Source organism: Otolemur garnettii, unplaced genomic scaffold (genome assembly GCF_000181295.1).
Source record: "Otolemur garnettii isolate 467f Iridium unplaced genomic scaffold, OtoGar3 scaffold00048, whole genome shotgun sequence".
Lineage (NCBI taxonomy): Eukaryota > Metazoa > Chordata > Mammalia > Primates > Galagidae > Otolemur > Otolemur garnettii.
The window spans coordinates 938,727-951,877 of NW_003852443.1; the positions used below are offsets into that span (position 1 = coordinate 938,727).

At 36.1% G+C, this 13,151-nt stretch overlaps 1 protein-coding gene across 1 annotated transcript in view; it reads right to left on the reverse strand.

Moving 5' to 3' along the window:
- Nucleotides 1-6,185: 6,185 nt before the first annotated feature.
- The window catches only part of FSIP2 (fibrous sheath interacting protein 2), a 109,426-nt gene continuing 102,460 nt past the window's right edge, over nt 6,186-13,151 (reverse strand). The window contains exons 24-26 of the mRNA XM_003791515.2: nt 12,014-12,057; nt 7,841-7,910; nt 6,186-6,322 (exon numbers count right to left, since the gene is read on the reverse strand). Coding sequence (XP_003791563.2) covers nt 6,186-6,322; nt 7,841-7,910; nt 12,014-12,057 — 251 coding nt within the window. The remainder of the gene's footprint in view (nt 6,323-7,840; nt 7,911-12,013; nt 12,058-13,151) is intronic.

Genomic DNA, 13,151 nt, shown 5'->3' on the forward strand with positions numbered 1-13,151 from the left:
TGTCTTAAAAGCAAATAATTTGATTTAGATTTTACATACTCATAGTTAAAAAGAGCTAGCCTTGAGTTTCAGAGGGGACTGTGGACTTGAACTTTTGAGGTGGTGCTGAAACAGATTAAGACTTTTGGAACTATTGGGATAGAATGACTTTATTTTGGATGTGAGAAGGATATGAGTTTTGGGAAACCAGGGGTAGTATGCCATAATTTGAATATGGTTTTTTACAGCAAAAATTTATGTTAGAATTTGAACATGAGTAGTGTTGGGATGAGGGGCATAAAGAATGATGTTTGGGTCATGGAGATTGTATCCCTCATGAATGTCTTGATCGTGTTCTTCAAGTGGTACTTTCTTGCTCTGGTAAGACTATGAATTCCCACACAATGGATTAGTTCCTAAAAGAGCGGATCTAATCATGCCTTTAGGAGAAAAATTCATTTCAATTCAAGTTGGGGGGGGGGACAAAAGAGGGAGAGAAAGAGCCAAGAGGTTTGGGTGCTCCCACTGAATGGGCACAATGTAGGAGTGTACAGCACATCTTTTGGGTGCAGGGCATTGCTATAAGAGGGACTCTACTTAACAAGTTCAAATATTGTGATTGATTCGTAGGTACTCTCACATTAACATGAAATAAAAAATATATATGAAAAAAGTATGCAAATGGCCAAAAAAAAAAAAAAGGTGTGGATTTTTATAAAGCCAGGACATACCTTGAATTTTGTCTGTTTGCAGAAGTCCACTTTCACTTTGAGCTTTCCTACTGCGAGTACAAAAGCCCTAGCCAGAACCCAGGTCCATTCTTTTATACTTTCTGGCCTGAAGGACCATGAGCTAAATAATCTTTTATTACATATAAATTACTCAGCTTTAGGTATTCTGTTATAGAAACACTAAATGGACTAACACAACCACTATCCATCTCCTTAACACTTTTCATTTTGTAAAACTCAAACCTTTACCCATTAAACAATAACGGCTCATTCTCTGCCCACTGGCTCTTGGAAACCACCATTCTACTTTCTGTTTCTATAATACTCTGAGTATCACATATAAATGGATTTATATAGTATTTGCCTTTTTGTGATTGCCAGAACATATAGTTGAGATGTGTTTTCTTAAATCTCATTTTTTAACCAAAAATTGGCAGTTTTTTTCTTTTAGCAGTTTGAAAATACTGATCCACTGCATCTGACCTCCAAAGTTTTTGATGAGGAAAATGCTGACAATATTTTTTATAGTTCCTTGTAAGGGAAGATTCACTTCTTTTTTTCTTGCATTCAAATTTTTTTCTTTGTCTTTTGAAAGTTTGCTTATAATGTGTCCTGGTGTTATCAAATTTGGCGAGCCTTAAGATATTATTCTTTTTAAATATCCTTTCTGAATCTTCGTCTGTCTTCTGTTGGAACTCACACAATTCGTAGGCTGGCCCACTTGATGGGGCATCACAGATTCCTTAGGTTCATCATAGATTCCTTAGGTTCTATTCACTTTAATCTTTTTCTCAACCATTTCTTAGACTCAATAATTTTCATTGTTTTCTCAAGTCTGAGGTTCTTTCTTCTGCCTGCTCAACTCTGCCTTTGATTCCCTCTAGTTAATCTATCATTTCAGTTATCGTATCTTTTGTCTCCAGAATGTCTTTGTAATTTCTTTTTAGTTCCGTTTTTGTTAATATTTCAATTTTGTTCATACATCATTTTCTTGACTTTCATTATAGCTGTTGTTTGAGCATTTCAAGTCTTTGTCAAGAACAGTTTCTGTTGATTATGTTTTCCTTTGGCTGGGACATACTGTTACTGGAATTTCTTTCTGCAATAAGTCCTTGGTCTCAGAGATTCAAAGAATGAAGTCAGGGACCACAGAGATCAATGATAAGAAAGAATTTATTACATAGGACAAAATAAAAGGAAAGAAAGGCAGCAGAGCCTCTGGCAGCAGGAGAGACCCAAGCAGGAAAACCTGTGTGTCTTTAGTCTAGGAGCTTTAGGCTGTTTTGGGAATTGAGCTTGGCCAGGACTTGACATGTTGATTAGTGACTGAATGAGGGAATGTTGATTAGCAACTGAATGAGGAGTAACAAGTGAAAGTAATTCCTTTAGCTCCAGGAAAAAACAACAAGAAGCATCTCCATAAGTGGGCTTAGCTTCCATGAATATTGGAAAACTACTTTTCTCCCGTATTCAGAGAGTGAGGTTTGGAGAGAAAAATCTGTTTGTTTAGGCTTGAAAAATGGGGCTTTTGTCCAGCCTTGAATAGGGGAGCATAGTGTCAATACTTTCAAGTTTCCTTATATGCACAATTTGCTTGTGTTTTTTTTTTGGTTTGTTTGTTTTTGTTGTTGTTTTTTGAGACAGAGTCTCACTTTGTCACCCATAATAGAGTGCCAGTGCTTCACAGCTCACAGCAACCTCAAACTCTTGGGCTTAAGGGATTCTCTTGCCTCAGCCTCCCAAGTAGCTGGGACTAAAGAATTAAGCTTTTGTTTTCAGGGCTTTGGCATTTATGTTTATATCATAATCTTTTGCACTGCAGGCTGTTATTTAGCTTGCAGAGGTTTTTTTTTTTTTTTTTTTTTGAGACAGAGCCTCAAGCTATCCCCCTGGGTAGAGTGCCATGGCATCACAGCTCATAGCAACCTCCAACTCCTGGGCTCAAGCAAGTCTCCTGCCTCAGCCTCCCAAGTAGCTGGGACCACAGGCACCCACCACAATGCCTGTCCATTTTTTGGTTGCAGCCATCATTGTTGTTTGGCAGGCCGGGGCTGGATTCGAACCCGCCACCTTAGGTTTATGTGGCTGGCGCCTTAGCCGCTTGAGCCACGGGTCCTGAGCCAGCTTGCAGTGTTTTAATGTCATAGCTTTTCAAGTCTGATTTCCCAGTTAGTCAAAATGGAGACATGTGCCTTGTGTAGGTAGTTCATGTGGCCCCTGGACAGTTTAGAACAGACCCAATAATTTTTCTGTTCTACCCTATTGAAAAGGCCCCATACTGTGAATATAGACTCCTCTTTTTTCAAGACTACTACTGTGCTGAGAAGAGGGCTGAGAAAGGGCAAGAAAAAATACCACCAATCTTTCCAGTAATTTGCAGTTATCCTTTTCTTGATGCAATGTTTGATTAGTTGCTATAAACCTTTGATTGTTTTCATGAATTCTGGAAAAGTTGTTTTTGACAATTTTTGCTTACTTGGCAATGCTTCTGTGGGAGGAAAAAGCTTGGAGTTTCCTACTTTATTTTGCTACAGTGAAACTGGGACATTGTTTGTTTGTCTTACAAAAATGACTACATGTGTTCTGATATTGCATCTGATCCACTTTGATTGACTATTCCCAAAGTAACAAAGAATTTTTTTTTTATTTGTTTTGAGATAGAATTTCACTCAGTCACCCTGGTCAGATTATGGTGCATCATACCTCACAGGAAACTCAACCTCTTGGGTTCAAGCTATCCTCTTGCCTCAGCCTCCCAAATAGCTGGGAGTACAGGTACATACCATAATGCCTGGCTAGCTTTTCTTTCTTTTTTTTTTTTTTTTTTCAGTAGAGATGTGGTCTTGCACTTGCTCAAGCTGGTCTTGAACTCCTGAGCTCAAGGGAGCCACCCACTTCAGGCTCCCAAAGTGCTAGGATTATAGGCATGAGCCCCCACACCTGGCTCAAGAATTTTTAAGTAAAAATTTACCTCCATATTAAATCTTGATCTAAGTCTTTTCTTTCTAACTGAAGGTATATTTTAACATCATGTGTGCCTTTTCAACTGTGTATTCAATAACCAAAACACTGAAGAGATCAACATTTAAATTTTATAAACCAAGTTTTTGCAATGGAGTTTGAACCTTTACTAGTAAAAGTCATTATTTTTAGGCAATAATATATACCTTTCATTCATATCATAAGAAACTTCTTTGTAGGTTCAAAATTATCACAGTTTGGAGGTAAGCACAGCTTACATCTGTCCTGTCACCTGGCTTCTACCAATCTAAGCATGGTTTTCACATTTTTAAATTAATGAAAAAAATGAAAAGAATAGGGCAGTGCCTGTGGCTCAAAGGAGTAGGGTGCCGGCCCCATATGCCAGAGGTGGCGGGTTCGAACCCGGCCCCAGCCAAATAAATAAATAAACGAAAAGAATATCAAAATGTTGTAATGCATGAAAATCAAATAAAATTTAAATGTTAGTGTCCATAAATAAGGTTTTACTAGATGACATTCACATTCATTTGTTTATGTGCTGTCTACAGGTGTATTTGTGCTACAACAGCATAATGGAGTAGTTTTGACAAAGATCATAGTCTCTACCTAAAATGTTTACTATTTAGCTTTTCACATGAAAAATTTTCCTACCCCTGTTTTAGTACAACATTAAAAGAATCAACAACCAAAGAAGTGATTTCAATACAAATTTAGAAAGCCCTCTTCTTTAGCATAAGTCTTTAGTAAGAAGACTAAAGCCACTTCTAGGAATTTCAGCTACTGTTTATTTGATGAGGTAATATGCATTTTTTGCCAATAAAATCTTTGATACTTTCAGCATATTCACTCCAGTGTAGAGTATTTCTAACTAGTTTAGTTGAGAATAAGGACAATCTTTCATCTAATGCATCTTTTCTGAATGAGTCTTCTTGGAACTTACATTTATCAATAATATTAAATATTTCTTTCCAAAAATTTAAGAACTTCTGAACTTGATATTTACTCCTCTACATGAGTTGGAGAAAACATGAAACTTCTTCACCATTAAGAAACCTCTTAGGTCAGAAGATACACTATTTTGCAGTATTAAATCTTTAAATGTATGAGTATATAAACCAGACTTCCTTAAACTTTTACAGTGAAATCTGTTTGTTGAAAAACACCTTAAAAGCATGTTTCCAGTGATTTGGAAAACATCCATAATGATACTTTCAGCAACACTCTCAACTAATGCATGCTGATATAAATTAGCTCTCCTAAAAATAATTCTGAACTAGATTTTTAGCTATTTCTTAGCAACTATCTTTTTTAAAGAAGTCTACATCCACAGGTTATACAATTTCATGTGATACTTGAGATTAATTAATTTTAAGAGATTATTATAAACTATCAGCTGAATAATTTCATTGCCATTTTAAAGTAACAATTTGACTACATAATCACTTTTTTTCCTTTAGAGCTCCCTGTCATGACTACACAGATAAATTCATTAAAGGGAATTCATTTTTGTAAAAAAAAATTTTGTCAGATGTTTCTGCCTTAGCATTGGCTATTGGTAAGAAAATTTTACATAAAAGAGAAGATACAGTCTCTAAAACTTCCTAAGTCAGCTTTTGGATGATGATATTTGACATTATTTCCTGGCTATTTGGTCCATCTTTTGGATATTTTTATAAACATCCTCAGATATCAGGGGAAAACATGCGAAAGTTAGAATAATATGACAAATAAGCAAGTTAAGATGATATTGAAAAATTTATTTTGTCACTGAACTATTGTCATCCTGTTAAATTTTCTCCATTATTTTTGATGTCTTCACTTGATATCTATAGTTGTATAAAATATTTATATAAAGGATTTAATAACTTTATTGAACAATGTTTTTTGATTGGTGATACTTTGCCATAAAAAGTACCTTATTTGAAAGGTACTTTTTTTTAGTTAAAAGGGCCTTATCATATTATACTAATTTTTACTTACTTCCAGATAGTGCTATATCTATAGTTGTGCCTTCTGGTTGAAAGGCATTTTATAAACTCATGAAATTTTATCTGCAGGTAGGAATTGCTGATTTTCTTTATCTGATACAAGTATTTTTTGAGCATCTAAATATGCAGTTGACTATGAACCCATCTGTTTCATAGCTTGATTTTCTTCTCAGTGTGATGATAGTCTAAGTAATAGCATTCTCTAAAACTTGAACAAAAAATCCACGTTCATTTTATAATGGGTGCTGTCAGTTATCTGGTTTGCTACTTATACTCTTAGTCATATAGTCTCATGGTACACAGGTAATACTAATTATTAACATCTTACACCAAAATTCTTCCCCAAAATATTTATTAAACCCTTCTTTTATCCAGGTGCCTTTTATAATTTCCTTTGCTCTCCTTTTCAGTAGTGTAAGAATCACTTTATAGGACACTATGTTATGCTTTAAAAACCATTTTATTTATAAGAGAAGTAAGCATACTTAAATCAGGTAAAGAAACTTCACTGTTCATCTTGGTTAGGTTGTGAAGAAGATTTAGATATGGTAGGGTTAGATCTTGAAAACACCTTTGACAGAGCTGAAGATACCTTTGCCAGCATTTTAGATCCTTGTTTGGAGATACTGGGCTTAGGAGTTTCTGTGGATAAAGCAAAAAATAATATGGACTTAAATTAGACATTTTAATTGAGGCATTATGCTATAGAATTTCTGACTTAAAATTCAAAATTTGACATTTATGAAATAAGTCATAGGATTTATAAATCATTCACAGTTATGTTTTATTTGATTATTCCAATATGCCTATGAAATAGGAAGAGTGATATTTTCATTTTTGGACACTGAAGTTGGCAAGGTCAAATACCTTGTTTATTGTCATAAGAGTAAAAAGTGACCAATCTGGAAATGGGTCCGGACTTTCTGACTCTCTTGGTATCATTAAGTCCACTGTACTATAAAACCTCTCTGGTCAGGTGTGCAAAGTGCAAAGTCCACCCCTCTTTTTACAGCTCAAAACTCTCTGAATATATCTAATGAGCTAATTTAAAAAGTAACTTTCAATTCTGTATAGTGAGTATGACTATTTCAGAATGCTCAAGTGAAATTAAGAGTATATTTAAAACATCATAACTTCTCATCTATTTTGAACAAATTTTCCATTGTCTAATCTCAAGAAATTATTTTTGTCACATGAAATATTACTGTAGAGATAATAAAAGAGTCTCTATTAGGATTTTTTGGCCCCACTCATTCAGCATTTGAGACTTTTAGAGAACATCATTATCTCAGTATAACAAAATAATTATTTTATATAAAAAGGCAGAAATAATTATTTACATACTTTTCTGAAACTTCATGATAGGTTGTGATGGGACATGAAAACATACAGAATACTAAAAACCATATTTTCTTTTTGCAGTTTTTGGCCAGGGCTGGGTTTAAACCTGCCACCTCCGGCATAGGGGGCCGACGCCCTACTCCTTTGAGCCACAGGCACCGCCCCAAACTCTATTTTCTTAATCACAGTACATGACATTTAAAAGTCTGCAATTTTCATATAGAACTTTCATAGCCAGCTTCTCTTGAAAAACTGGAAGACTTGGCAGGAATGCAGTATGCCAGTGATTAGAGCTGAATAGCAATTTCCACCTTCAAGGGAGTCTGCCATCTCTAGTGGTCCACAGAGCCCTGTTCAACCTGCAGCTCTTGTTTATTGTGCCTACCTTGCTTCTATAACCTTTTGAGTGTGTGAACTATGATGATGTTGAATAAACTTAGACTTTGAAATCAGACAAATTTGTGTTTGAATCACAACTCTGCACCTTACTAGCTGTGGGATAACCTTGGATAACTTACTGTCATTTTTCTCCTTAATAATTTTCACTTTTCTCTTTAACAAAATATAGATAGATGGTGCCAAATAAATGTTAGTTAACTATCCTTTTCCTCTTGGTGTGAAGTTATATCAGGAGAACTGCATAATACAGAGAAAATTACCATTTATGTAAATATTAATAGTAAGAATATTATTTCAATCCCACATCAATAATATGCAAGGGAAGTTTATTAGCAGGAGGCTAATAAACATTCTAAATATAAGTTGATGCAATTGAGAGTTTTATTACACTATTTGTTAAAAGGACAGTATATTACGTACCTGGTAACGCTTCCTTTGAGGAAGATCCACTGCCAAGAACATCGCTGGATCCTTCAAAGATGGTAATAAACTGCCAAGAAATTAAAATACTAACTTAGTCTTCAATCAGACAGTAAATGCTAGATATACACAGGAATCCTCAAGGGATGAAGCACAACCATAATAGCATCTTACATTAAAGATATGTGTGCTCTGGAGTCTCAAAAACTGTTCTGTGATGCCTAGGCTCATAATTTTTGCTTGACATGTAAATGATAATCAAGGGCTCAGCCATGTCAACTCAACAAAAAATGTCAGCCTTACTGGCCCCCTGACCCTCATTGACTGAATCAGGAAAAGTTACAAATCCTTTTCTGAGAGTAGATATAATGGTAAGAGGAGAAGGAAAAAGTATGTTCACTTCATAATCTCTAATTTCCTTTTATGGAAATCTTAGCCACTGTGGGGTCTGGAATAATAAAGCAATTGTTTATACCTGAAAGTGGCTGGGAACATGGCTCAAATATGGGCTTTACTCTACATTGTCTACTCTACGTTGACTTTTATCACTTCCTTGAATGCAACAACAGCAGTTGTACCAGAAAGTCATGAAATAGCCTAAGACAGGAGGTGGGCTTCAGTGTAACTATTCTAATATGTCATCAGTTAAAAAAGGAAGTGAAAAAAAATCAGTGAGGTGAGGTCTATATATACGTAACAGAAGAGAACTGTGTTGTGTATAGATCATGTAAAGACTGACAGACACTACTATTAGAGTTTAACCATAGTTCTTCTAAGAGGACTTGAGGGGGCTTATGAATTAAGCTATTACAAACAAGTTACCTGAAAAATAAAGTATAATAAAACAGAGGCAATCTAAAATACTGGTTCTCAACCTTGACTTATACAATTGAGGCATCTGTGAAAACATATTTTTTTAAAGTATGAATCCCTGGGGCCTATAACAAGGTTGGAGCAGATAATTTTTTTTTAATTTCCATAAAATGGTGGTGTGGGAGAATTAGAACTGAGAATCCTTGATCTAAAAGTAGAGCACAGATTCTACCACGTGTCTGGGATGAGTAGCTATGTAGTTGGCCCTATTTGTGAGCTCAGCATCCATGGATTCAACCAGCCAAAGATCCAAAATATTTTTTTAAAAAAGAAGATGATTTCATGGTCACAGAACACGTACAAACGTTTTGTTCTTTTTATTATTCTCTGAGAAATGCAGTATAACAATTCTTTACATAGCATTTATGTTGTATTATATGTAAGTAATCTAGAGAAGATTTAAATTATATGGGAAGGGACAAAAACCTACTTAACTGGTACTATGAACAATATTTGGGTAATGGGCACACCTTTTGGATGCGATCAAGCATTACTTAAGTGATCCATGTAGCATAAAATATCTGCATCCCAATAGTATTTTGAAATTAACAAAAAATATATGGGAGGATGTAAGTAGGTTTATGTAAATACAACATTAAATAAGGGACTTCAGTATTCATGAATTTTTATATCTGTGGGGATTTATGGAACCAATACTCCACAGGTAACAGGGATAACTGTACTTAAACCCTACTGAGAACATGCATCTTTTTGTTAGATTCAAGTCTTTTCTGTTACTTCACGAAAGGTTATAATCAAGGCTTTAAAGTTTTTATATGAAAATTTCACAATCTTGGCTACATTGGAGTTGACATCTCTTGAACTTTTCCTTTAAAGTGTAGATATTGTGCTTTTTCTTTGTATGTTGAGTAATTTTAGATTGTATCCTGGGCATTTTAGACAAATTATAAGATTCTCAGTCCTATTAGAATCCTCTGGAGAAGGCTGCTATTTTTGTTTAAGTAGGCAATCAATTCACTTACATTCATCTGTGACATCCTACCCTTTCTTCCATGGATATGGTTCTTTTTTTTTTTTTTGAGACAGAGCCTCAAGCTGTCACCCTGGGTAGAGTGCTGTGGCGTCACAGTTCACAGCAATCTCCAACTCCTGGGCTCAAGCAATTCTCCTGCCTCAGCCTCCCAAGTAGCTGGGACTACAGGCACTCGCCACAATGCCCGGCTATTTTTGGTTGTAGCCGTCATTGTTTGGTGGGTCTGGGCTAGATTCAAACCCGCCAGCTCAGATGTATGGGGCTGGTGCCTTAGCCGGTTGAGCCACAGGTACCGAGCCATGGATATGGTTCTAATGTAATTTCAGTTTTCAAAGTCTTTGTAGTGTTGAGCATCCTTGTGTGTGCATTACTGTCAAAACTATAGTTCAATTTCTCAAGGCCTTTTATCTATATAAAATCAGATCAGTTTCCACATAAGTATAATACAACTCAAAGGAGACTTTATGCACAGATTTAGAAATCTCCTTTTTGAGATTCCTACTCTCTCTGACTTTTTACGGTGTCTCTGACTCTCAGAAACCCCCTTTTCTAGCTCTGTGGCTAGAATGCCATGGCTCTTACCCCTCCAGGGTAAAGTGCTAAGAGAAAGCAGAGAAAAATATAGCAGGTACAATCAAAACTCCCAAGGCTACTGATGACCCCTTTCATACTTCCTCTCGTCAGTCAGAATTTTCTTTTAGAGTTTTAGGTGGCGCCACAACAGCCTCTGCTCCCACTGCCATGCAGCTTCCTGACTAAATGTTGCCATGAGGCTGGGCCAACGGGAGAAACGGTGGGAAATAAAGTGGGGAGTCCTCCTACCATATCCCACATGAACCTCCTCTCCAACAAAGGTCAGAAAGCAATGATTCTTTTTTGGATCTTTATTCTACTCACTCCATCTATGCAATTCCAGGATATGAGCTGTCCTGAGTCTAAGCCAGGAAATAGTCAAAGAAAAAATATCCAGGAAAATCACAATATTACTGGTTGTTCTTTTTAAGTTCTGGTCTCCCTGTCCAAATCCCTGCTATTATTTATTTTTGAGAATCCTTAACAGCTTTCCAAAGTTTTATTTTAGTTGTAATCAGTGAGAAAGATAGGGTGGAACATGCTAACTCTACCTCGTTTGGTAATGAGGTCTGAGATAACCACTTAGTTGTACCATGGAGAAGATAGCAAATGAGAAAAATGGTGAAGAATGGAATGAGTCCACATTAGCCAGAAATTCCACAAGACACAAGGACTATCACTAGGTCTCTAAACTAGGGCCTCACTGTTTCCCATTTATTGCTGTTACAATTTTGCTCTTTCGAAAATATGGCTTAAGTGAGTATGAGGGTGTTAAGTGGGTATTTCATATTCTTAAATGGGAATTAAGTGGAGAGAGAGACTATCCAGGATCTTCAGAAATTTGACAAAAATTATCTTAAGCATGAATTGCAGGATTTTAAGAATGGGTTTTAAAAATTGTGCTATATAACTGTATATCTAGAGTTGGGAAGTACTGCTTGAGTGGTGATTAATTGAACCAAGAGAAAAATAATGTGTTAAAAAGCAGAAAAGGTAACCGGGCATTGTGGCGGGCACCTCTAGGTCCAGCTACTGGGAAGCTGAGGCAAGAAAATCACTTAAGCCCAAGAGTTGGAGGTTGCTGTGAGATGTGATGCTAAGGCACTCTACTGAGGGTGACATAGCAAGACTCTGTCTTAAAAAAAAAAATTAATTCCTTAATTCCTCATCGGAAGCTATATAAAAAGAATTAAAGAAAAGGAAATTTCCTGTGTTCACACTGTGGAGTAGGCAGGCTTTTTTGAAAGCCTCCTGTAAAGACTCAGTCTTCAGGAATGAAGGGAAGCGGGTCAAAATAGCACTCATTTCCTGCCAGGCATGCTCCTCCATCCTTGAAGTTCCTGTTCTCTCTCCACCTTCCCAAGTCCCTCACTTGGGTCTACCCACTCTAGGTTTTTCTTCTGAGAATGAAGGAACAGAGCTAATAAATGGAATCATACTCAGGTCCTAGAAAATTCAATTAGTGCCTTACTCTGCATTTAAACAAGGAAAATCAGTTTAACCAAAAGGTAAGAATTTTGATTAAGAGATTTTCATGTACCAGGGACAGACTTCAGCTTGGGGGAGGGATCTGGTTGTGGAAGAATTGTGAATAAGGTAATTCAAAGAATTATGAATAAGGTAATGCTTCTTTAAGTCCCTTGAATCATACCATATAGTCCCTGATTGGACTTTGAAAACTGGGTTATTCTGAATTAGACACCAATGTATTTTGGGCTCCTAAAAACGTTTACCTTAACACTGTTGGCACGCTCTAGATTTTGCTTCTGAGAATTTTCTGTGGAGAAAAAAAGGAAAATAGTTTTTTTTTCCTGAGGTATATATACTTACTGACAAACATCTGATCTAATACTTTTTTTTCTCCTAAGAATTACAGACCCTAGGCAGATAGAAGTTATTATTTGTAGTGTAAGGCAATGGGAACAAGACCACAATAGGTTGAGAGCCCTTGAGTCTTCAGACATGTCTTAACCCTTCACCTAGGTACTATGAAAGAGTGTGATTTAGTAGGAGGGGAAGGCTCTGCAACTTCATAGCTATGCATCTACCCACAGCTATTTAGTCTCTGTGCACATGGTTGTTTACCTGTAAAATGAGGGTATACCCCACAGATGATTCCTAAGGGCATTTCTAGTTCGAACATTCTTTTTACATGCCTAATTAAAAGTGGAATTATCTTGTTTATATCATTACTTTGGGGATGAGACTAAATTTAGGAGCAGAAGATTTGGGATGCAGGCTAGACTCTGGTTTTGACTCTGAGTAATGTACAAGTCACTGCCTCACTCTTAGCTTGAGTTTCCTCATCTATCACATGAGCAGAGTGTTATGAGGCAGTTTCTGTAGAAGTCTTTGATTCCACAATTCAGAGATCATCAGTGACTAATGTGTTTGTAATGTGTTTGTAGAATTCTGGCATACTTAAGTGCTATATGGATTATGGTAATAAGAAAGATTTTCACTTCCAAATTAAGAGACTGTGTTTCAGTTGCAATTTGATTCCAAACCTGCTTTACAGTAAACATGACGTTCTACCTCTCATATATGCTGTCATCAGACCACATTGGTCTTCTGAGGTCTCAACAATTAGAAAACTAAAAGTCCTTACAAATAGTGAAAGGAGTCAATACTAATAGAGATAAAAAATCAAGAAAGAAAGTGATGTCTATCCTTAGTAGATGTGAGCAAATTTAATGTGAGCAAATAAATTTAGCTCTGAAAGCCTTTTTGCACAAGCTTATAGAACAGAAAGGAAGTATGACCCTTCAAGGAAATTATTAAATCCTGGTAGCATGAGTTCTGACTCAGATATATATATCTGATCTTGTGGATATTTCTCACAAGAGATTTAAATATAAATTCATAATATCA